Source organism: Babylonia areolata, chromosome 9 (genome assembly GCF_041734735.1).
Source record: "Babylonia areolata isolate BAREFJ2019XMU chromosome 9, ASM4173473v1, whole genome shotgun sequence".
NCBI lineage: Eukaryota > Metazoa > Mollusca > Gastropoda > Neogastropoda > Buccinidae > Babylonia > Babylonia areolata.
This window is the reverse complement of record NC_134884.1, coordinates 35,537,104-35,562,415: the sequence shown is the minus strand read 5'-3', so window position 1 is coordinate 35,562,415 and position 25,312 is coordinate 35,537,104. Positions and strand designations below refer to the sequence as shown.

Below are 25,312 nucleotides of genomic sequence, written 5' to 3'. Positions count from 1 at the left end.
TCATTTCTGAAATCTGTTTATTATGACAAAAAAATTCATATAATTTATCACACTGTCAGTCCAAAGAAATAACTTCAGAACTAAATTCAGTTCTTTTCAACTTTGCTCTGTCAGACTGTCTCTAGTACACACACACACTCTCTCTCTCTCTCTCTCCCTCTCTCTTTCTCACTCTAACACTTGCCACACACACACACACTATAACTAACATGCATACATACTAACACATACACACTCACACACACTTTTACACTAAACACACTGGCACACACACATTCACTCCAAAACAAACATGTGTATACACACTAATACATACACATTCTAACACACACACACACACACACACACACAAAGCACGAGGTAATGCTTATTCTCCATCTTCTGCTGGGAATCGGACAGGGAAGAGATCTCCCCAGGATGTGTATCTGGAGCATTTGTATATATCCCTGCAACAAAAGAACATTATACTATAATGATCTGTGTCTGGAGCATTTGTATATATCCCTGCAACAAAAGAACATTATACTATAATGATCTGTGTCTGGAGCATTTGTATATATCCCTGCAACAAAAGAACATTATTCTGTGACGATCTGTATCCGGAGCATTTGTATATATCCCTGCAACAAAAGAACATTATACTATAATGAACTGTGTCTGGAGCATTTGTATATATCCCTGCAACAAAAGAACATTATACTATAATGATCTGTGTCTGGAGCATTTGTATATATCCCTGCAACAAAAGAACATCATTCTGTCATGATCCGTATCTGGAGTATTTGTATATATCCCTGCAACAAAAGAACATTATACTATAATGATCTGTATCTGGAGCATATATATATATATATATATATATTTGTATGTATGTATGTATGTATGTATCTGCAATAAGTATATATCCCTGCAACAAAAGAACATCATTCTGTCATGATCTGTATCTGGAGTATTTGTATATATCCCTGCAAACAAAACATAATACTATAATGATCTGTATCTGGAGCATTTGTATATATCCCTGCAACAAAAGGACATTATATTATAATGATCTGTATCTGGAGCATTTGTATATATCCCTGCAACAAAAGGACATTATATCATAATGATCTGTATCTGGAGCATTTGTATATATCCCTGCAAACAAAAGAACATTATACTATAATGATCTGTATCTGGTGCATTTGTATATATCTCTGCAACAAAAGAACATTATACTATAATGATCTGTATCTGGAGCATTTGTATATATCCCTGCAACAAAAGAACATTATACTATAATGATCTGTATCTGGAACATACGCATATATATATATATATATATATATATATATATATATATATATATATATATATATATATATATCTGCAATAAGTATATATCCCTGCAACAAAAGAACATTATTCTGTGACGATCTGTATCTGGAGAATTTGTATATATCCCTGCAACAAAAGAACATTATACTATAATGATCTGTATCTGGAGCATTTGTATATATCCCTGCAACTAAAGAACATTATACTATAATGATCTGATCTGCATCTGGAACATTTGTATATATATATATATATATCTCCCTGTAACAAAAGAACTCTGTTATGATACTAATCCCACCTTTCTTTCTGTGTGTGTGTGTGTCTATGTCTGTGTGAATGTTTGAGCAGGCATGCACCTGTGTATGTGTGTGGTTTTGTGCATGCGTGCGTGTGTGTGTGTGTGTGTGTGTGTGTGTGTGTTTGTGTGTGTTTAAATACATCTCTGGAGACCTCCATATACACCACTAATTTTGTGTGTTCATGAATCATGTATATCAGCTTAGGTATACATGCCTGCATGCGTGTATGAATTTGAGATCTTTTCAAGAGAAAGCATGAGAACTTAGCTGAACACTTTATGTGTTGCCATAACAAGCAATTAAGCACGCACCAAAAAAGAAAAGTGTCAATGTTAACTGAAATAACCAGGGACTGTAAAACACAACTGGCAGCATCCAAACACACACACACTGACATAATCATGCTTATATATCTGCTCTCCTCTAACTTTAACACAAATGCACACAGACAGACCACACCGACACAAACATGCATGCTTGCACACTTGCTCTCTCTATTCATACAGTCTGACAAACACACCCACACACAGGCACACATGTGAACATGCACAGAGAGAGAGAGAGACAGAGACATGCATGAACACATACACACACACATACATACATACACACACACACACTCACACATACACACCACACATGCACAAAGCCACCAAAAACCATGACAGACACTAAATAAAAAATATATATGTATATATCTGAAAATAATAATCATAAAACAAGAGAAACACGACTGACTGGCCCTGCTTGCTGACAGTGAAGATCATGTGTCTGACTTTGCCATCGGCACAGCACAGGTGACAGTGGGTGTGCCGCGATGCCTTCACCGTGTCCTGAATCACTCTGGGCCAGTCCGATCCTGAAACATTCATTCCAACCAGTTATTATCGTCAAGCTCATCTCTTTATTGACTCACTTGTGGAAACAAAGTGAGTCTATGTTTTAACCCGGTGTTCGGTTGTCTGTGTGTGTGTGTGTGTGTCTGTGTGTGTGTGTGTGTGTCTGTGTGTGTGTGTGTGTGTCTGTGTCTCTGTGTGTGTGTGTGTGTGTCTGTGTGTCTGTGGTAAACTTTAACATTGACATTTTCTCTGCAAATACTTTGTCAGTTGACACCAAATTAGGCATAAAAATAGGAAAAATTCAGTTCTTTCCAGTCATCTTGTTTAAAACAATATTGCACCTCTGGGATGGGCACAAAAAAATAAAAAATGAAGCCTAGTTATATGCAAACTGCATTTACTGTTATATTTATATTTTTTTGTATTCTCTAAACTTGGCACTTTGATCTGATATTCTGACCCAACAACAAGAGCAGTCATTATTATCATTTTTTGTTCAAACAGGAACTTCTTTTGCTAAGCATGGAAGTTTTATTTATTTTGCAAACATTTTGGTGCAGATAGTAAAAAAGGGAAATTACTCTGTAATTAATGCTAGGGGACTTAATTTGCTTTAACCTGATCTTTCTCATCTTAAACATTACATTTTGAAATTATACTCAATACATAAAAAGCTTGGATTTTTTTTAAGTGTATCACAAGTGAGTCTTGAAGGCCTTGCCTCTCTTGTTTTTGTCTTGTACTGACCCTAATGTAAAAAAAAACTATCAAGACCCCCACCTGTCTCTATATTTCTACAAAGCCTTTAAATATACAGGGAAAATGGTTATTCCTTAATGATCCTGACTGATCTGTTTTCTTTAGTTATTATTGCTATTATTATTATGAGCATTTACGCCTAATCCTGAAAATAAGCCCAAGGCATTTACAAAGAGAACACATATGTAAATATCAAAAAGGAAAAATTAAACACAAAATACCAAACATCACTGAAAACAATTTATTCACCCCACCCCCACCCACCCCCACAAAAGTACACGCGCACACGCACGCTCATGCACACACACAAGTCATAGCACACAATCGTAAATAGTACACAATCAAAAATAGTACCAACAAATTCTGAAACTATCAAAGCTCACTAACTCACAAATAGTCATTTTAGTTCATACTGGAAATGGATGAGCTGTTGAGAATTAATCAGGACAAGGGGAAAAGGTGGGCCTTGAGACTGGATTTGAAAGATTGCAGCGAAGATGAGTGACGGAGAGGCTGAGGACGTTGATTCCAAAGAAAGGGGGTTTGGAATGAAAAACTGCGTTGGCCATACGTTTTGGATCAAGCAGGGGGGATCCTAAGCATACAGGTTTCAGAAGAAGAGCAGAGTTGGCGTGAGGGTATGTAAGGTTGAAAGAGATCAGAAAGATACTGTGGACCAGAAGCCTCAATGGACTTGAAACAAAGAGAGACAACTTTGTAAATAATTCTTTCTTGTACTGGGAGCCAGTGTAAAGTATGAAGGAGAGAGGAGAGATGTGATCAAATTTAGAGGAACGAAAGACAAGACGAGCAGCATAGTTCTGGACTTTCTGAAGCCTAGCAATGAGGTAACTGGGTGAACCAACAAGTAGGGAATTACAATAATTACAATAATCCAGGCGGGACATCACAAAGTTCCATTGTTTGAGTCCACATGTTTATAACTGATAATACAATTACTGTTTATTTGTTTACATTTCCCTTCTTGAGGGGCCTATCTGAATCTGAATCCGATCCTGAAAGATGATGCTTAGGTCCTCCCTAACCCTCTCTGTTCATATTGTAGGTGACGCACACACTGAAGCGAGCACACACAATGATATACTCTGATACCATGACGCCGATGCACTTGGTAATAAAGGCATATTCTGTTTGATTCTATTCACGTAATTCTGCATCACAAATCTATTTCAATGAACTCTTTCACTGCCATAGGCGACTTCAGTTGACTAGACAGTAAACTGCCACAGGCGAGATTTGTCAACGTCGAGGGGTCATGTTGATCAGACCATTTTTGACTCACTTGTGTAAACAAAGTGAGTCTATGTTTTAACCGGGTGTTCGGTTGTCTGTGTGTGTCTGTGCGTCTGTGTGTCCGTGGTAAACTTTAACATTGACATTTTCTCTGCAAATACTTTGTCAGCTAACACCAAATTAGGCATAAAAATAGGAAAAATTCAGTTCTTTCCAGTCATCTTGTTTAAAACAATACTGCACCTCTGGGATGGGCACAAAAAGATAAAAAATGAAGCCTAATTATATGCAAACTGCAATTACTGTTATATTTATATTTTTTGTATTCTCTAAACTTGGCACTTTGATCTGATATTCTGACCCAACAACAAGAGCAGTCATTATTATCATTTTTTGTTCAAACAGAAACTTCTTTTGCTAAGCATGGAAGTTTTATTTATTTTGCAAACGTTTTGGTGCAGATAGTAAAAAAGGGAAAGTACTCTGTAATTAATGCTAGTGGACTTAATTCGAATTTGGTTAGGACTTTTTTTCTTTCTTTTTTTTAACGTGAAGCTTTATAATAACAAATACAGAACACATTTTAACGATTAGATTTTTTTTTTTTTAAGTGTATCACAAGTGAGTCTTGAAGGCCTTGCCTCTCTTGTTCACATTGTAACAAAGCTCTACAACTGCAGCCAGTTTCCCAGCAATAGAACAATGAATAACCTTTGCCCCTGACCGAGTTTGAAGTGAACAGGTCCACAGTGTTATTTTGACATGAACCAAAGCCTGTGACTGACAGCATCGTTTCTGTTTGACGCTGGGGAGTGCTTCTCACACAGAAACTTGGCAGTGAAAGAGTTAGATATATAGGGAAAATTGTTATTTCTTAATGTTCCTGATTAACTCACTCCGGATGATGGAACGCTATAGCGTTCCTGACATAAGGTAGTGTTCTGGATGACGGAACGCTATAGCGGTTTCAACAATTAAAAATTTTTTCACGTTTTCCTCATGGGGTAGGATAACAATTGAAGCTACACCGAGCATTGCGAACATGTCAAGGGTCGAATGGAAACGTTTCTTCATGAGATTTCATAACAACACACTCCACAGCGAGCCAGCGAGTTCAGGACCCCACACAACAAGCTAATCTGCATACGTATCGAAAATGGCGTTGCAGGCAATACAAGTGGAAATTCTTGGAGCAAACTAGATCACAACAGCGGCTCTTACCACTGCTGAAGTGACTGAAATGCTTCAAACTGAAGGTTTCGACATTGACGAGGATAGTGAAGACGTTAAAGTATCTGCAGTGAAGAAAGCTAACAGCAAGAAGTTAATGATAGTGACTCAGCTTCTGAGAGCAGTGAAGAGGGAAGGGGGTGGACGTTCACACGGCGTGAGGAGAGGGGTCAGTGGGTCAAGTACAGTGAGTTTCATTCAGTTACTTTATGTTTTGTATTTTTTGTGATTTTTTTTCCTAACCTTACAAATGGGTCGTCTGTAGGGAAAAAGCAAGGGAGAGAACTATTCGTCCAGAGTGAGTTAATCTGTTTCTGAAGTTCCATTGTTTTAGTCCACATGTTTATAACTGATACTACAGTTATTGTCTATTTGTTCACATTTCCCTTCTTGAGGGCCTATCTGAATCTGAATCCTCTCCTGAAAGACAATATATAGGTCCTCTCCAACTCTCTCTGTTCATACTGAAGGTGATGCACACACTGAAGCGAGCACACACAGCAATAAACTCTGATATGATAGCCAGTCGTGTCCGACTATGACCATCAGAACAGCAGAGGAGGCAACTGCTGTTCTGACTATTTGGGCTAGAATTTGATTATAGTGGAGAGCATCTTGCCCAAGTACATCCCCACTCTCTTGGCCATGAGGGTTTTAGGACAGTCGGTGTTGGGATGGTTCCCAAAGGCCAACTAGCCCATAAGGCTGCAGCAGTAAGAGCCAGTGCAATTTTGCTTCCTAGTTTGACAGTCATAGTCCTTCACAAAAGACTAAGCTGTAAATGGTTTCCCATTGACTGGAGAAACCACTGATAATACAGCTCTCACTTTGCTGTTGGCCCAAATGTAAACGTATGTCAATCTGTGATATAAGCCGAGTGTTGGGGCTGTGATACCATGACCCCAATGCACTTGGACATGAAGACATATTCTATTTGATTCTGCTTTAAACTCTGATACCATGATCCCAATACACTTGGACATAAAGACATTCTATTTGATTCTATTTCGTTCTATTCACATAATTCTGCATCACAAATTCATTTCCATTAAACAGAACTTCTTCTTCTTCTTCTTCTACGTTCGTGGGCTGCAACTCCCACGTTCACTCGTATGCACACGAGTGGGTTTTTACGTGTATGACCGTTTTTACCCCGCCATGTAGGCAGCCATACTCCGCTTTCGGGGGTGTGCATGCTGGGTATGTTCTTGTTTCCATAACCCACCGAATGCTGACATGGATTACAGGATCTTTAACGTGAGGTATTTGATCTTCTGCTTGCATATACACACGAAGGGGGTTCAGGCACTAGCAGGTCTGCACATAAGCTGACCTTGGAGATCGGAAAAATCTCCACCCTTTACCCACCAGGCGCCGTCACCGTGATTCGAACCCGGGACCCTCAGATTGACAGTCCAACGCTTTAACCACTCGGCTATTGCGCCCGTCATTAAACAGAACATAACCTACCCTCCGGCCTTTTTCCTTTGCGCATGATGATGTAGGAATATCTCGCCACAGTTTTGCTGGCCCGTGTCTGGTAACAGAAGGGTAATGAACATCGTTTTTAATCTGACAGTACAACAACAACAAACAAAATTTTAACAGGTAAACATCCAACCAATAAGTCACTGAAAAACTGTGTCTTCACAAACTTGTTTTAATGATATGCACAGGATAGAGGACAGTGTAAGTACTATTTGTGTTTGTATTTGCAATACTCTTTTTTTGTCACAACAGATTTCTCTCTGTGAAATTAGGGCTGCTCTCCCCGGGAGAGCATGTTGCTACACTGAGAGCTGCCACCCATTTTTTGTTGTTTTTTTCTGCCTGCAAATTTATTTGTTTTCCTATCGAAAGTGGAGTTTTCTACAGAATATCGCCAGGGCTACCCTTTTGTTGCCGTGGGTTCTTTTACGTGCACTAAGGGACCTCAGTTTATCATCTCATCCGAATGACTAGGACAACATCAGCACTTAACTTCAACAGTGACAGTTAACAAAGTCCTTGAGACAGTGAGGAGAGGACCATTCATTGTGAAAAACTTCAATTTACACATCTCTGTAGGTCTTGGTAAACGTTGCAGCAGTTACAGAAGACTGTCATCAGCTGTACCACACACTGAGAGACACCACTTACACTACAGCGGCTCTCCCATCTTTACAGAAGAAAAATCAAATCAAATGTCTTTCTCTCTCTCTCTCTCTCTCTCTCTCACTGTTGTGTTGTGTTGTTTTGTGCTGTGTGTGTGTGTGTGTGTGTGTGTGTGTGTGTGTGTGTGTGTGTGTGTGTGTGTTCTGACTTTTCATATAATTCATGCTATCTTCACCCTTTATCTAGAGCAGTCAGTTAAAAGGTACACACACTCACGCAACACAGACACACACTCGCTCGCATGCACACACACACATACACAGACACACACACACACACACAAATGCAAACAAGCACTGACTCACACACACACACACACACACACACACACACACACATACAACACACACACACGCAATACATGCACAAACATTCTCAGGCACGGCACACAATTTCCCCCAGCCCATTCCACGACAACACAAAACCACACCATCCATTTAGACAACGCATATTTCATACAAAACTAAAACTACAAACAAGAAACAAGGCACCAAGTCTTACGTGATTCTGAGGGAGAGGCTTGTAAGGGACCTGTGAGAAACACGGCTGTTTCTTTTCTGCCATCTTCGGACAGGCTGCATCGTGGGGACACTGTTGACATCATACATTGTGCATCACTCACCATGGAGAGGAACTCTGTGTGTGTGTGTGTGTGTGTGTGTGTGTGTGTGTGTGTGTGTGTGTGTGTGTGTGTGTGTGTGTGTGTGTGTGTAAGTAAGTAAGGCTGAGTCTCTCAATTATGTGACTGTTTCATACTGTGATGTGAGTTTTCTGCCATCTTCGGACAGGCTCCATGGTGGGGACACTGTTGACATCATACATTGTGCATCACTCACCATGGAGAGGAACTCTGTGTGTGTTGTGTGTGTGTGTGTGTGTGTGTGTGTGTCTGAGTGTGTGTCTGAGTGTGTGTTGTGTGAGTGAGTGCATGTGTGTGCATGTGTACGTGTGTGTGTGCATCTGTATGTGTGTGTGTGTGTGTGTGCGTGTGTGTGTGTGTCTGTGTGTGTCTGTATGTGTCTCTGTGTGTGTGTGTGTGTGTGTGTGTGTGTGTGTGTGTGTTGTGTGAGTGAGTGCATGTGTGTGCGTGTGTATGTGTGTGTGCATGTTAATGTGTGTGTGTGTGTGTGTGTGTGTGTGTGTGTGTGTGTGTGTGTGTATGTGTGTGTGTGTGTGTGTGTGTGTGTGTGTGTGTGTATGTTTGTGTGCACTTTCACCTGTATGCATGCATACATGACGGAATATAGGAGTAAATTTGCATACCTACACACGTAAGTCTTACACAGAGGAACACCACATGAGTACATGTATGGATGCATGTGTACGTGCACTGCCATTCAATAACAGTGAGCATGATTATGCCTATGTTCATTATATGTACATGTGTGCTGCAGCTCTAAGACATGCCAGTGCCTTCACACAACAGTTTTAACAGAAGCCAGGACCTTCAGTCTGTTCTGTTTTCCATATCTCAAATAAAAATCAAATCGATCGAAATCAAAATTATTTCAATAATCCACATGGAAATCAACCTCACCCCGCACAACACTCAATTGCTCCAAAATGTCAAGCCCTTAGAAATTTAAATAACAGTTCTGAATGCTTAAAACAACTCACTGCAGCATGACAACTGTCAGCTAAATGTTACTGTGTCAATGTACTCTTGAAGTTGAAAAGAAGAGCCAAGCACACCAACAATGAAAGCTCTGAATCAACGACCAATACTTACAGGAGCGAAAACGTAGCATTTCTGACTGTCATCTTCAGCCTTGTCAGAAGCCTAGAAAATAAGTCAGAAGAACAGAATGAGAATAAGCAAGACTGAAAATCCAAGATTAAATATTTACACTTTCAGAAATGTTCCATCACTAAAACAGTTAAAGTCTGATTATAACAAATAAGCATAGGACCATCCAGGTAAAAGGAAAAGAAACAGAAATAAAGAGCAACAAATACCCATAAGACCATCCAAATAAAAGGAAAAGAAACAAAGTCTGATCACAACAAATACCCATAAGACCATCCAAATAAAAGGAAAAGAAACAAAGTTTGATCACAACAAATAACCATAGGACCATCCAGATAAAAGGAAAAGAAACAAAGTTTGATCACAACAAATAACCATAGGACCATCCAGATAAAAGGAAAAGAAACAAAGTTTGATACAATAAATAACCATAGGACCGTCCGGATAAAAGGAAAAGAAACAGAAATAAAGAGCACACTCTTCTTCTTGTTCACCATTTACACTTGATGATTAGCCTGCAAGATGAAATGACTTCTTCTGGAGAGTCTCCAGAGACTCTTGCAGCTTGTCAATGTCATGTATGGTGGTGGGTAGGTATGTTCAAATAAAACACAATGTCCACAACTTAAATCAAAATCCTTCACATAGTCTCACAGGGACAGCTTCAACGGCTCTTAATGTAAAAGAAACAGATATCATGTTTGAAAACCATGTAAGACAACGCAGTGACAAGAAAACAGTTGCAGATCAAGTTGTAATTCCATTAACACACAATGTTTTATTATTGTACGGTCTCCCGAAGATTCATTAAAACACTGAGACTCATCTCCGATTTATGTGAGAAAACAGGAACTGATGTAGTTATGAGCAGACTCACAATTATTTCATATTCAAAAACAACCCTACATTTAAAAAAATATATATACCAGCCAAACAGAAGATTGCTGTTATACACAACTCACTGCAGCTGCTGTATGCGCTTCTACCGACATATCGTTCAAATTTAAAACAGACGCTTACCAATGTATATTGCATAAACAGAACCAAACTTATTAATAAAAACAACAAGTCTTCTATCAAATGTGCACATAGCCCTCAGTGCTGCAGCAAAAACTAAACACAAATCACCTGTAGCAGGCGGTCACGTGCTTCGTAAATCGTTGAAAAGCCAGCAGTGGTACCGTTCTCCACAAGAACCTGAAAGTAAAGAAAGAAAAGTCTCTGACAATCCATCTCTGTTTGAAAACTGCCTGTCCTTGGTCTGTTTATCTGCATTCAACGTGCCTAGTTGTTTGTTGTCTTTCCCAGTTGTTTGTTGTCTTTCCCAGTTGTTTGTTTGTTGTCTTTCCCAGTTGTTTGATGTCTTTCCCAGTTGTTTGTTGTCTTTCCTAGTTGTTTGTTGTCTTTCACAGTTGTCTGATGTCTTTCCCAGTTGTTTCTTTGTTGTCTTTCCCAGTTGTTTGATGTCTTTCCCAGTTGTTTGATGTCTTTCCCAGTTATTTGTTGTCTTTCCCAGTTGTTCGTTTGTTGTCTTTCCCAGTTGTTCGTTTGTTGTCTTTCCCAGTTGTTTGTTTGTTGTCTTTCCCAGTTGTTTGTTTGTTGTCTTTCCTAGTTGTTTGTTTGTTGTGTTTGTTGTCTTTCCCAGTTGTTTGTTTGTGGTCTTTCCTAGTTGTTTGATGTCTTTCCCAGTTGTTTGTTTGTTGTCTTTCCCAGTTGTTTGTTTGTTGTCTTTCCCAGTTGCTTGCAGTCTTTCCTAGTTGTCTGATGTCTTTCCCAGTTGTTTGTTGTCTTTCCCAGTTGTTTGTTGTCTTTCCCAGTTGTTTGTTTGTTGTCTTTCCCAGTTGTTTGTTGTCTTTCCCAGTTGTTTGTTTGTTGTCTTTCCCAGTTGTTCGTTGTCTTTCCCAGTTGTTTGTTTGTTGTCTTTCCAGTTCTTTGTTGTCTTTCCCAGTTGTTCCCAGTTGTTTGTTGTCTTTCCCAGTTGTTTGTTTGTTGTCTTTCCCAGTTGTTTGTTTATTGTCTTTCCTAGTTGTTTGTTTATTGTCATTCCCAGTTGTTTGTTGTCTTTCCCAGTTGTTCGTTTGTTGTCTTTCCCAGTTGTTTGTTGTCTTTCCAGTTGTTTGTTGTCTTTCCCAGTTGTTTGTTGTCTTTCCCAGTTGTTTGTTTGTTGTCTTTCCCAGTTGTTTGTTTGTTGTCTTTCCCAGTTGTTTGTTGTCTTTCCCAGTTGTTTGTTTGTTGTCTTTCCCAGTTGTTTGTTTGTTGTCTTTCCCAGTTGTTTGTTTGTTGTGTTTGTTGTCTTTCCCAGTTGTTTGTTTGTTGTCTTTCCCAGTTGTTTGTTGTCTTTCCCAGTTGTTCGTTTGTTGTCTTTCCTAGTTGTTTGCTGTCTTTCCCAGTTGTTTGTTTGCTGTCTTTCCCAGATGTTTGTTTGTTGTCTTTCCCAGTTGTTTGTTTGTTGTTTGTTTGTTGTCTTTCCCAGTTGTTCGTTTGTTGTCTTTCCTAGTTGTTCGTTTGTTGTCTTTCCCAGTTGTTTGTTTGTTGTCTTTCCTAGTTGTTCGTTTGTTGTCTTTCCCAGTTGTTTGTTTGTTGTCTTTCCCAGTTGTTTATGTCTTTCCCAGTTGTTTGTTGTCTTTCCCAGTTGTTTGTTGTCTTTCCCAGTTGTTTGTTGTCTTTCTTGTTCATGTGGGTTGGCACATGAAAGCATGTGAGCGCATGTGCGCGAGTACATGTGCAGGTATGTGTTTCGTTGTGTGTGCGCGTGGGGCACTGGGTAAGGGAGAGGGTGGAAGGGAGGTGCTGCATTCATCATGCTTACTTAATTGCTTGCCTTTGCTGTTTGTGTGCATGCACACATGCATGCACGTCAATGTGTGTGAGAATGCGTCTTGTTGGGGAGTGTATTTCGGGGGCATAAAGTAGGGGAGAGGGAGGTTGGGGATGGGTGTGGGGGTGGGGGGGTTATAGTTCAAAGTAACTGCAGGCTGATATGCACGCATCCATGTACCTAAACAAACACACACACACACACACACACACACACATGCACACACACACACACACACATACATACACATACACACAAACACAAACACACACACATGCACACACACACACACACACACACACACACACACGGAGACACATACGGAGACACACACACACACACACACACACAGAGAACTGACCAGCACATCATTGGTCATCTGCCAAAGGTCATCGACAAGCTGCAGTCGTCGTTCCTGATCTGGTTGCTCCAGAAGAGTGTAAGCACTCACCACCATGTCAAACTGATTCTGCAATCAGTGTTATCTGTCAGTAGTACATGTAAGAACACACACACAGACACAGGTGCAGAAAGCTTATGCACACGCTAAAGGTGCAGACAGGCAAGCACACATGCATGCTTGTGCCCGCAACACAGACACATAAGCACGCACACAGACACAACACACACACATACACACACATGTAAGACCCACATGCAAGTGTGCATAAGCACTTACACAAAAAATGTAGTTAAAAAGGAGAGGCAAAACGTAGGGTACCACTGAAATCTAAGAGCAACTTGTCTTAATAATATTGAGAAGCTTCTTTTCGTTATGACAACTAAACTGTGTAAATCTCAAGGCCTGTTAAATGCCTATCGAGCACTTCATAACAGAATGACATAGTTCAAATAAATAATGAGAAGAAGGAAATGCACTTATCATATATCAAAATTTTAATACATCCTGTAAACAACCAGTATCTAACACACAGAAAAACAAGTTACAATGATCAAATTTTGTTTTTATCCATGCACCAAAAAAAAAAAAAAAAAAGAGAACTAATCAAAAGAGTTAAAAAAAAAAATCCAAAGATTTTTTTCCCTTGATGTAAATTGCCGTATGAAGATCGCCCACACTGATGAGTGTCCATGTGGCACTGGACCCCAGACCCCTGAACACATCCTCCAACACTGCCCAACCCATGAAGCTCTACGGCGTCAAACCTGGCCAGGGGGCACGGAGCTACAGGCGCAGCTTTGGGGAGACCGCCACGACCTGGAGAAGACCGTGGGCTACATCGTGGCGACGGGGGTGACAGTCTGACGCAGCCAAAACATCGAACGCAGAAGAAGAAGAAGAAGAAGCTGTTAGTCTTTTGTGAAGGACTATGACTCTCAAACAAGTGGGCAAAATTGCACTGGCCCTTATGATGCAGCCTTGGGTGCTAGTGGGCCTTTGGGAACTATCCCAACACTGACTGTCCAAAAACCCTCTTGGCCGAGAGACTGGGGATGTAACTTGGACAAGACACTCTCCACTACAATCAAATTCTAGCCCAGATAGTCGGGACAGCAGTTGCCTTCTCTGCTGTTCTGATGGTCATAGTCGGATATGACTGACTGTCCAATAAATTTCGCAAACAACAATTTAATCATTATCTTTCGTCATCTATTTCATATTAACCTCCATCTTTCTTTCTTTGTACTTATTCTCTAACTGCAAAGGTTATTTTGTTGTTGTTTTGGGGTGGGGTTTTGCTGCCCCATCGTCTGCACCGTTTCAGTGGCATTACTCCCACACACCGCTCATTCTGAGTCCCACATACACAGCCACACCCACGCTATTCCGTCATGGTGCCAGTGTTGGCAGTCCACAGGGAACCATTGATGTAAGGTCGCCAGGAGGCCAAACACCAGAGGAGACCCTGCACTGCTACTGAGTCACTCTGGTGGTGTTCAGTAGTGCCTGTTCTGATTTAACGAACTTAGGATACCTTTATCCATTATTTCTTTGAAATAAGGACTGTGCCTAAAAGATAAATAAATAAATAAAATTTTTAAAAAACAACAACAATCAAACAAAGCAATGCTCTCTCTTTCGTGGTCGTGAAGAAAGCATACGTGGAGTGATGGCCTAGAGGTAACGCGTCCGCCTAGGAAGCGAGAAAATCTGAGCGTGCTGGTTCGAATCACGGCTCAGCCGCCGATATTTTCTCCCCCTCCACTAGACCTTGAGTGGTGGTCTGGACGCTAGTCATTCGGATGAGACGATAAACCGAGGTCCCGTGTGCAGCATGCACTTAGCGCACGTAGAAGAACCCACAGCAACAAGAGGGTTGTTCCTGGCAAAATTCTATAGAAAAATCCACTTCGATAGGGAAAACAAATGAAACTGCATGCAGGAAAAAATGCAAAAAAAATGGGTGGCGCTGTATTATAGCGACGCGCTCTCCCTGGGGAGAGCAGCCCGAATTTCACACAGAGAAATCTGCTGTGACAAAAAGAAATACAAATACAAATACGTCACATATTTCACTTACATGAGCAGCAGAAGGAGCAAACTGCCGGAAAACCACCCCAGGAATTGACATCTGTTTCTGGTTGTCCCCATCTGCGTAAAAAGACAGGTCCATCAACATCACGCACAGCTTAACTCTCTCCATACGAACGGCGAAAGAGACGACGTTAACAGCGTTTCACCCCAATTACCACATCAAAATATTGCAAGCGGAAGGCTCTTATACTGAAGAGGTGAATGTTGACAAAGAATACCACAATTCTGACGACAGAAGCTAAAGGTTGGGTCATTCAGACACCCACTGGACATCTGAGGGGTCTGTGTAGAGGAGAAGAGAGGACTGGCCGTACTGAGTGAGTTAAGTTTTTCACTTGCTTAGAATGATACTGTTACAGTCCCTGTTTTGTTTGAGCTTAAGTGTTTTGCTGACTTAGATTTAGAATGATATGGTTACTGTCTCTATTTTTATTAAAAAAAAAACAACACAACACTGACTTTTGTTTGACCTCGAGACATTTTTGCTGGCTTAGAATGACACCATTACTGTCTCTATTTTTATTCAAAAACGGTAACATGTACTTTTGTTTGATTAAATGACATGATTATTGTCTTCATCATTATCAGACAAAAGCATTATTAGAAAAAAAGAAAGGTTGATTTTTTATTGATTTGAACTGTATTGTATTGTATTGTATTGTATCACTCTTTTTCTCACAACAAATTTCTCTGAGTGAAATTTGGGCTGCTCTCCCCAGGGAGAGTGTGTCTTTACACTGAGAGCGCCACCCACTTTTTTTTTCTGCCTGCAGTTTTATTTGTTTTCCCATCGAAGTGGATTTTTCTACAGAATTTTGCCAGGGACAACCCTTTTGATGCCATGGATTCTTTTACCTGCACTAAGTGCATGCTGCACAAGGACCTCGGTTTATCCTCTCATCCGAATGACTAGCGTCCAGACCATCCCCCAAGGTCTAGTAGAGGGGGCGACTATGAGATTTGAACCAGCACGCTCAGATTCTTTTGCTTCCTAGGCAGACGCGTTACCTCTAGGCCAACACTCCACATTCACATCCTTGGGTCTTTTTCTTTGTTTCTGTTCTCCAGTGTCATGATTTCTGGAACAGTGCACTGCATGCACGGTTCAACTGAATTTACTTGCTGAACTTGCCTCAGTCTGCCCACTGCACTTCCTGATGTTTTTTTCTTTAGGTGTGAGCCAGACGCCTTTCGCTGTTAGCCTACATTTTTCTGTCATCTTAAAACATTGCATCGGTATGAAAGAACAGGGCTAGGTGAGAAAAGGATCAAACAACAGTAACTTAACTTCTTAACACAGACACATACCCTGAAGTATTATTATTATTATCATATTTATATAGCGCTGAATCTTGTGCAAAGACAAATCAAAGCGCTTTCACACCAGTCATTCAAACACATGCATAACTCTAAAACTGGAGAAAAAAAAAAAAACTGGACAAGGAAGAGGCAGGGAAGGGAGGCTATTTTGGGAAGAGGTGGGTTTTGAGGCCAGACTTAAAAGAGCTGAGTGTGGAGACCTGTCAAAGCGAAAGAGGAAGTTCATTCCAATTACAAGGTCCAGAAACAGAGAAAGAACGGCGGCCAACAGTCAAGTGTTTGAATCTGGGTATGCGTAAACAGAGTGGATCTGAAGCCGATTGTAGAGAGTGAGAAGGAGTGTAGAGGTGAAGGCAGCCACAGAGACAGGAAGGGGCAGATTTGTGAATACATCTATAACATAGAGTGCTGATCTTGTACTTTGTACCATCTGACTTCTTCATCAGCACAGGCATTCAAGTATCATCTGACTTCTTGATCAAACAGACACCTACCCTGAAGCAAGAGTCGAGCCACTGTGTTCATATCTTGACTCTGATCCACACAGTAATGCTCAAACACACCGGATCCCCACACTGCATTGGCAGCCCTGAAACACACACACGCACACAAGTATGCAAACACACACGCACACATGTATGCAAACACACACGCACACATGTACAGACAGACACACACACACACACACACACACATACACACACACACACACACACACACACACACACATTGATTCTAACCTAACTTGCTGGCATAGATTTATAAACCTATCATGCTCATCATCATTGTCATAACTTTTTTTCTTTTTCAGTTTTTCTTCATCGCACATCTTGCTTCATTCAGCATAAACTTTAGGATCTAAAAACACATATTTTGTAACCACTGTCTGTGAAGTGATTTGCTGTTACAAGCACACAAATTAACTATCGATGTAAATAACCTTCACTGTCAAAAGGATGATGCTGATTAAAACGTAGAATGGTTGCACTTAATTTGATTTAGTATCAAGCTTGAAAATTTTACACCAAACACGCGTACATTAAGCACAACTCTCCCAAATATTACTCACTCACACACAAATACACTCACATACATAAATACACACAAACACAGCTATCATCAAATCAATACCAACAATACTGACATTTATTTATTTATTTATGTACGCTTATAGTTGACTTCATCAAGTTTCTGCGCCTTATACATATTATTATTATTAGTAGTAGTTCTTTTCTTCTTTTTTTCTTTTTTTGTATGTATTTATCTATTATTTATTCACCTGTTTTTTCTTCTTTTTTTTTCTCAAGGCCTGACTAAGCGCGTTGGGTTACGCTGCTGGTCAGGCATCTGCTTGGCAGATGTGGTGCAGCGTATATGGATTTGTCCAAACGCAGTGACGCCTCCTTGACCTACCGAAACTGAAACTGAAACTGACATCTCAATATACTCTTACCATACTGAACTCCCAAGTCCTGAGCCAAAGTTGTAGACTGATCGTGGTTGAAACCCTGGATCCCTTTTAGAAATCTGAAAATATGTTTATGAAACACAAATCACGTTCCAATCACTACATGCTTATGTCATCATGTGCTCAAAAAACCTATTAAAATTTTTTTAAAGAAAGCTAACAACAATTTAATCATTATCTTTCGTCATCTATGTCATATTAACCTCCATCTTTCTTTCTTTGTACTTATTCTCTAACTGCAAAGGTTATTTTGTTGTTGTTTTTTGGGGTGGGGTTTTGCTGCCCCATCGTCTGCACCGTTTCAGTGGCATTACTCCCACACACCGCTCATTCTGAGTCCCACATACACAGCCACACCCACGCTATTCCGTCATGGTGCCAGTGTTGGCAGTCCACAGGGAACCTTTGATGTATGGTCGCCAGGAGGCCAAACACCAGAGGAGACCCTGCACTGCTACTGAGTCATTCTGGTGGTGTTCAGTAGTGCCTGTTCTGATTTAACGAACTTGGGATACCTTTATCCATTATTTCTTTGAAATAAGGACTGTGCCTAAAAGATAAATAAATAAATAAAATTTTTAAAAAAAAACAACAATCAAACAAAGCAATGCTCTCTCTCACCTCTGTGAAGCAATGAAGCAGGACAGTGTAGTTGTGCGCCAGGTGAGACGTCAGGTACAACAGAGATCTGTAAGCGTCGTACCTGCAAAAGACAGGCTGAGGGAGGTGACATAAATTTGTATTTGTATTTGTATTTGTACTTCTTTTTATCACAACAGATTTCTCTGTGTGAAATTCAGGCTGCTCTCCCCAGGGAGAGCGCGTCGCCATACTACAGCGCCACCCATTTTTTTGTATTTTTTCCTGTGTGCAGTTTTATTTGTTTTTCCTATTGAAGTGGATTTTTCTACAGAATTTTGCCAGGAACAACTCTTTTGTTGCTGTGGGTTCTTTTACGTGCGCTAAGTGCATGCTGCACACGGGACCTCGGTTTATCGTCTCATCCGAATGACTAGCGTCCAGACCACCACTCAAGGTCTAGTGGAGGGGGAGAAAATTTCGGGGGCTGTGCCGTGATTCGAACCAGCGCGCACAGATTCTCTCACTTCCTAGGCGGACGCATTACCTCTAGGCCATCACTCCACATAAATGTCAGCTTACGCAGCGTAACGTCTCTACAGACAAAACAACTATGAGCATGGTCAGTCTGCAGACTTTGTACCAAACAGAAAAACCCAACACAGCTGTTGTTGTAAAGGAGTATATTCAGACTCAAAAGGAAATAAAAACATGTGTTCGTCATTTTGCGATTTCACACCTTGTACGCCGGTGAAACGTGGTCAAAGTGGTGACCAGCTGTCCACAGCTGTCTCCAGCCAGCTGTCTGATATGTCATGAGCACACAAATGGAACTGACGGCTGGTCCAAGGCAAGGAATGATACAAGCAGTGTGAATCCTAATGATATTAGTTCCTTCCATCTGGGGAGCACTGTAGCTGACTGTGTCTGACTGTAGTGTGTCGGGCTGACGGCAACTGGCTGCCAGCAATTGGCTGGGCTTAGTGTGAACATAGCCTGACCCTCTGGTAACAATGAACAAGTTTTCCTGCTCAATCAGTGGAACCCATAATGTTCAGCAATGTAAACACTATGTAGATTGCTGTGAGAAAGAAAACTGATGCATCAGATGACAAGACTGATTCCGAATCCAATGCCAGGGTCGTCCTATTTGGGCCAAATTCCAACAGGGTCCAGTACCATTGCGCCCTAGTTTCAATATGGCTCAATTTCATTAGGACATACTTCCATCTGGTCCCTTTCTGAGAGTCTGATATCATCATCTTAGATGAACTGACTATAATTAAATAAATGAACAAATTTACCAATAAAATAAAAGAATAACTGAGATATAATAAAACACACAAGAAACATGATTTAAAGGGTGCCTTCTGTCCAATGCAATCACATCTATTTATCACACAAAGAGGAAAACATCAAGATTGCTTTAAGTATTAAATTCAGTAAAATGACGTCAAATGCACCACAGCAGTGAGGATTACTCTGCTTGCTTCGGAACTGAACAGGCATGGGTTCGATCCCACTTGCATGCCCTTTTTTTCTCATTTTTTTTTTCTCCCAAGCTTATTCTATATATATACATGAATACATACATACATATATATGGATATATTTCTTCTTTTTTTTCTTTTTTTCTTTTTACAAAATTTATATTTAATATAGAACACTTTTTAACGAATTCTTAATCACTTTTTTTTTATTTTCCTCATGATTCCTTTCCTGGATAAAGTGCGAAGCACAAGTGAGTCATGAGGACTTTGCCTCTTGTTTTGATTAATCTAACCACAATTTTCATGATCATCACAGGTTTAAGTTTCTTTCGATTTTGGCAACCCCTAGCAAGGCCTTGCCTTGCCTTCCCTATACTCTGTGGCGAACCGTCCGGGCACAACGGTGTTGACTCATGTACTAGCCTTCTCCATTTTGGACGATCATGTGTGAGACATGACAATGACATGATCATCATCCCTGGCAAAAGCTTGTCATAAATCATGCATTAAATTCACACAGCAACTTGTAGACAAAACGTTACAATGTTGTGCATTGTCGTTCATGCAGGCTTTCCTCTTTTGATAACAGCAAGATGTGGCTGGTTACTCACGTGACTGGCTGCCAGTGGTAGATTTTCTGGCGAACTGTCCTCAACACCGTGTCAGTCTGAATGGGGTCGGTCTTCCCTTCCTTTTCTGAAACAGTGGACATTTATGCATGGCTTTTTGGCACAGCTTCAAGGTAACAGTTGCAGTTAATATGTCTATGTAGACAAGCTTGTTAAAAAATTCATACACTTCTTCAGTTCTTGGCACTGTTTTAAGGTAAATGTTGCAGTTAATATGACTATGAAGACAAGTCTGTTTAAGATTTTATTGCCATCAGCCATCACTGTAGAAATGAAAGCAATGAGGTCTAAAGTTTTATATACACAACAAGGCAATATAAACCATTCTATTTTGGCTTAGGTTTTTTCGTGAAGCTGTAGATCTACCAGCAGAAGGACTATGTAGCTTTAAGATAATTGTTACACTTATACAAACATGAGTGTGTGTGTGTGTGTGTGTGTGTGTGTGTGTGTGTGTGTGTGTAATATTAATCCTCCATACTGCAGTAGGAGTGAAAGGATGATCAAAACTCGAAATGTGTGTGTCGTGTGTGTTTGTGTGTGTGTGCATGTGTGTGCATCATAGTAATTCTCCATACTGCAATAGGAGTAAAAGGATAATTAAAACTTGAAACGTGTGTGTCTGTGTGTGTGTGTGTGTGTGTGTGTGTGCATGTGAGTGTGCATGCGTGCAAACGTGTGCATTCGAGCATGTGCGTACGTGTGTACATGTATGTGTGATTACCTCGCTTCTCCATAATCTGCTGGTAAACCTCCTTGGCCATTTTGGTCACTTGTGCATCAGTGCTGGGCGGGTGCCTGCTCCACAGGTAGTTGGCCAGCTTGTCAGCCCTTCTGGACAGCTCCTTCAGTGGGTATTCTGAATCATTGGGAAGCACAGCAAAACTTGGGCTTGACAAACTTGCTGACAAATGTTTGCAGGTTGGGAACGGGGTTGAAACAGTTTCGAGCAGGCACGCCGGTGGTGCTCCTCTACACAGGTTTAGTTTTGTGTGGATGGTGACAAATTTTTGTGTGATTGTGGATGTGTGTGTGTGTGTGTGTGTGTGTGTGTGTGTGTGTGTGTGTGTGTGTGTGTGTGTGTGTGTGTGTGCCTGAGAGAGACAGAGAAGAAGGGAGAGAGAAGAGAGAGAAGAGAGAGAGAGAGAGAGAGAGAGAGAGAGAGTGTGTGTGTGTGTGTGTGTGTGTGTGTGTGTGTGTGTGTGTGTGTGTGTGTGTGTGTGTGTGTGTCTGTCTTTCTGTCTGTCTGTGTCTGTGAGAATGAAATTGGTAATGGATATTACTTTTTATCAATACATGAGAATGAAATTGGTAATGGATATCACTTTTTATCAATATATGTGAATGAAATTGGTGATGAATACCACTTTTCATGGGACTGCCAAAAACATGCAGCTGAACACCCAGTTCATCCCAAAAACAATAACTCAAAGTGCATTCTGTCGTAATATTCTGTCTTCGTAATTTCTTTGGCAGCTCTTCCCGGAAATGTCTGTTCACATTGTCAAAATTTACAGAATAGGGCAAAACAATCTAATTATCAATTTCCAGTAATAAATATTATTGAGAACTCTTTCTATCACATACATGAGTATTCAGGTCATATTGCATGAAATGTTTTATCATACTGTGAGATTTTTCATTCGATGTTAATTTTATTGATACATTTGTGCTTTTTTTTTTTCTTTTTCTTTTTTTTTTTCTTCTTCATTTCAGACTTAATTTTCAAAAGGTTACAGTTTGCTTGGAGTGCGTGAATATTTCTTCATTCATTTTCCAGTTCAGATTGATTAATCTTAAATTGGCTATCATTTGCTCCTTCTTGTTATCCTCCATACCCCCAACTGGGTTAGTTTAACACCTTGACTGCTGCTGACATGTGCACTTGTCAGTGAAACTGACGGGCGCAATAGCCGAATGGTTAAAGCGTTGGACTTTCAATCTGAGGGTCCCGGGTTCGAATCACGGTGACGGCGCCTGGTGGGTAAAGGGTGGAGATTTTTTCCGATCTCCCAGGTCAACATGTGTGCAGACCTGCTAGTGCCTGAACCCCCTTCGTGTGTACACACAAGCAAAAGATCAAATACGCACATTAAAGATCCTGTAATCCATGTCAGCGTTTGGTGGGTTATGGAAACAAGTACATACCCAGCATGCACACCCCCGAAAGTGGAGTATGGTTGCCTACATGGCGGGTTAAAAACGGTCATACACGTAAAAGCCCACTCGTGTATATACGAGTGAACGTGGGAGTTGCAGCCCATGAACGCAGAAGAAGAAGAGAAGAAGAAGTCAGTGAAACTGAAAGGCTCAGGGCTGTCACCTCACTGAGCTTACAGGTCAGGGTGTTGGTCACCATTTTGTGTTTGGACTACTTCTTCCGAGGGGACTGCATTATTCATTATCAGTTTCACCACTGATATTTACATTGTTCTGCACAAAAGGAAATTTTCTTCCTAAAATTACGTTTACGTAACATACTTACTTACCGTGACCCACTAGTGCAGACTCCGGCAGGGGTCTGACATTCCTGTCCTGTGCAAACTACTATCCGCCTATGGCTTATGTTGAGAAAATGAAAGTAGCCACTGCCAGTAACCTCCCGGAAGTAGGTAACCTCCCCTTTGCCCCCCTGACTAGCGCCCTCTTTTGAAAAGAAAACTCATGCCACACTGATCTCTTCTTCTTCTTCTGCATTCGTGGGCTGCAACTCCCACGTTCACTTGAATGTACACGAGTGGGCTTTTACGTGTATGACCGTTTTTAACCCGCCTTATAGGCAGCCATACTCCACTTTCGGGGGCACACTGATCTCATTTCACCAAGGTTCAGCAGTCAAGATAAAAGACACAGGAATACTTTATTATACTCTGAAAGAGAAACTGTCGACACATTTGCTGACAAACAGGTGACATGACATTGGTATATGCATTATCTCCACAGAGCAACACAAAGTCTTGCCATGCTCCCAAGACAACACAAGGTGTGTTTATTTCAAGAGACCCCATGGGGGCACATGAACACCCATTCATAGTAAGCATATTCCCAACATAAAAATGTCATATATATATATATATATATATACAACTTTCTTTTTCTTTAGTTTCACGTTAAAGAAAATAAACATTGTTCATTGTATGTGTGTAGGCACACAAGGCGTGTCTAAGCGCGTTGGGTTACACTGCTGGTCAGGCATCTGCTTAGCAGATGTGGTGTAGCATATATATGGATTTGTCCGAACGCTGTGATGCCTCCTTGAGTAACAGAACTGAACTGAACTGCATACACCACTTTGATTGTTGATCTGTGTTCGTGTGTGCATGTGGGTACGTGCATGCATGTGTGTGTGTGTGTGTGTGTGTGTATGTGTGTGTGTGTGTGTGTGTGTGTGATTGCTTGAGTGCATAAGTAGTGCATGGGCATATGTGTGTATTTGTTGATGCATGCATGTATGCGTGTGTGCGTGTGTGTGTGTGTGTGTGTGCTTGTGTGTGTTTGTATGTATGTGCAAGCGTGCTTGTGTTTAGTGCTATTGTAAAGCGCAGAGAGCTTCAAGAATATAAGCTGTAGCAAGATGTCTCAATAAATAAATAAACAACACCAAAGCAGAAAACACACACCACACAAGCCACAAGCTTACTCTCCAGAATGATGCTGGCTGCGTCCATCAGTCTCTGTGGTACACTGACAGTGGGCAGCACCATGCGCCCTGGGTGCTGTTTCGGTTTCAGAGAACTTTTGGCAAGCCCTTCCGATACCCATTCTTCCAGCTCCACACGGGTGTCTTTACTTTCAGAGGGTGGGCGGATTGCTGTGGAGGTTGGTCTGGCTTTGGCTGAGGAGCTGCTCCGGCAAGTTTGTGTCAGCTGGAACGCATTGTTGAACAGGTGCGGGGTGAAATACATGTGGAAAAGATAGACCTTACGGTCATGTTCTTCTGGTTTTTTAGTGACTTGATAGATACAAGATTCAGATTTTGATAACTACAGCCTTAAACACAGTTTGTTTTTATGTTGTTGTTGTTTTTTATTATTGTTTTGTTGTTGTTGTTGTTTATATCTTGTTATGCTGCTCAACTCATTTTCACTATTCTGATCCTCCAGATTTGAACATGTTAGTTGTTACTCCTCTCTTCCACTACCTTCACTGGCTACTTGTTTCAAAAAGAATTGAATACAAACTTTACCCCTGAAAATGGAGTATGGTTATCTACATGGTGGGGTAAAAACAGTCATACATGTAAAAGCCCACTCATGTTGTGTACAAGTGAACGTGGGAGTTGCAATCCACAAACAAAGAAGTGTACGTGCTTTGTGCTCTGATCTTCTGTGCCCTCTCAAGCTCTGTGAGAGAGAGAGAGAGAGAGAGAGGAGAGAGAGAGAGTGACATTGCGTTCCTGGAATACATGTGTTTAGTTTTAGAGGGTGTCATGGCTTGGTGGATGGTTTTTTTTATGTATATTCTGTTTCTGTGGGGGTCGGGGTGAGGTGGCACGGGGGGGAGAGGAGAGAGGCGGGAGAGAACGAAAGGTAAAGCGCTTCGAGTAGTATAATTTCTGGAAAACGTGCTATACAAATGTCCATTATTATTTTATGTTCAACTGCTCAAGACAAGGAGAAAAATTACTTAATCACAAAAATGATTAAAGAACACACACACACACACACATTACATCAGACTCGCACCTCAAAGGTAACTGATATAAGTTTTAAACATCGAGATAGATCACAAAGAGAGAGATAGAGAAAGAGTTATACCCAGACAGAGAGAGATATGTCTCATTAAAAATGAGATGTACCTACAAAAACATACCTGTGTTAAAATTTGTCTCAAGCAAATTATGCGACGACACGGAAAATGTGTCATTGTGGGCGCAGCCATGATTGTAAGGGAAGTCACTCTATGGGCTAGC

General features: G+C 40.8%; 1 protein-coding gene across 1 annotated transcript; it reads right to left on the bottom strand.

Annotated features, from left to right (window-relative positions):
* Nucleotides 1-25,291, bottom strand: LOC143285411 (ribosome assembly protein METTL17, mitochondrial-like). Its single transcript, XM_076592665.1, has 15 exons — nt 25,213-25,291; nt 24,041-24,266; nt 21,125-21,259; nt 20,383-20,467; nt 18,324-18,405; nt 17,688-17,761; nt 16,729-16,823; nt 14,901-14,971; nt 12,779-12,886; nt 10,728-10,796; nt 9,582-9,632; nt 8,354-8,443; nt 7,169-7,235; nt 2,355-2,475; nt 1-446 (listed from the first exon to the last, which is right to left on the bottom strand). The coding sequence occupies exons 1-15, from the start codon at nt 25,279-25,281 to the stop codon at nt 368-370; spliced, it is 1,422 nt and encodes a 473-aa protein (XP_076448780.1). The 5' UTR covers nt 25,282-25,291; the 3' UTR covers nt 1-367.
* Nucleotides 25,292-25,312: the final 21 nt, after the last annotated feature.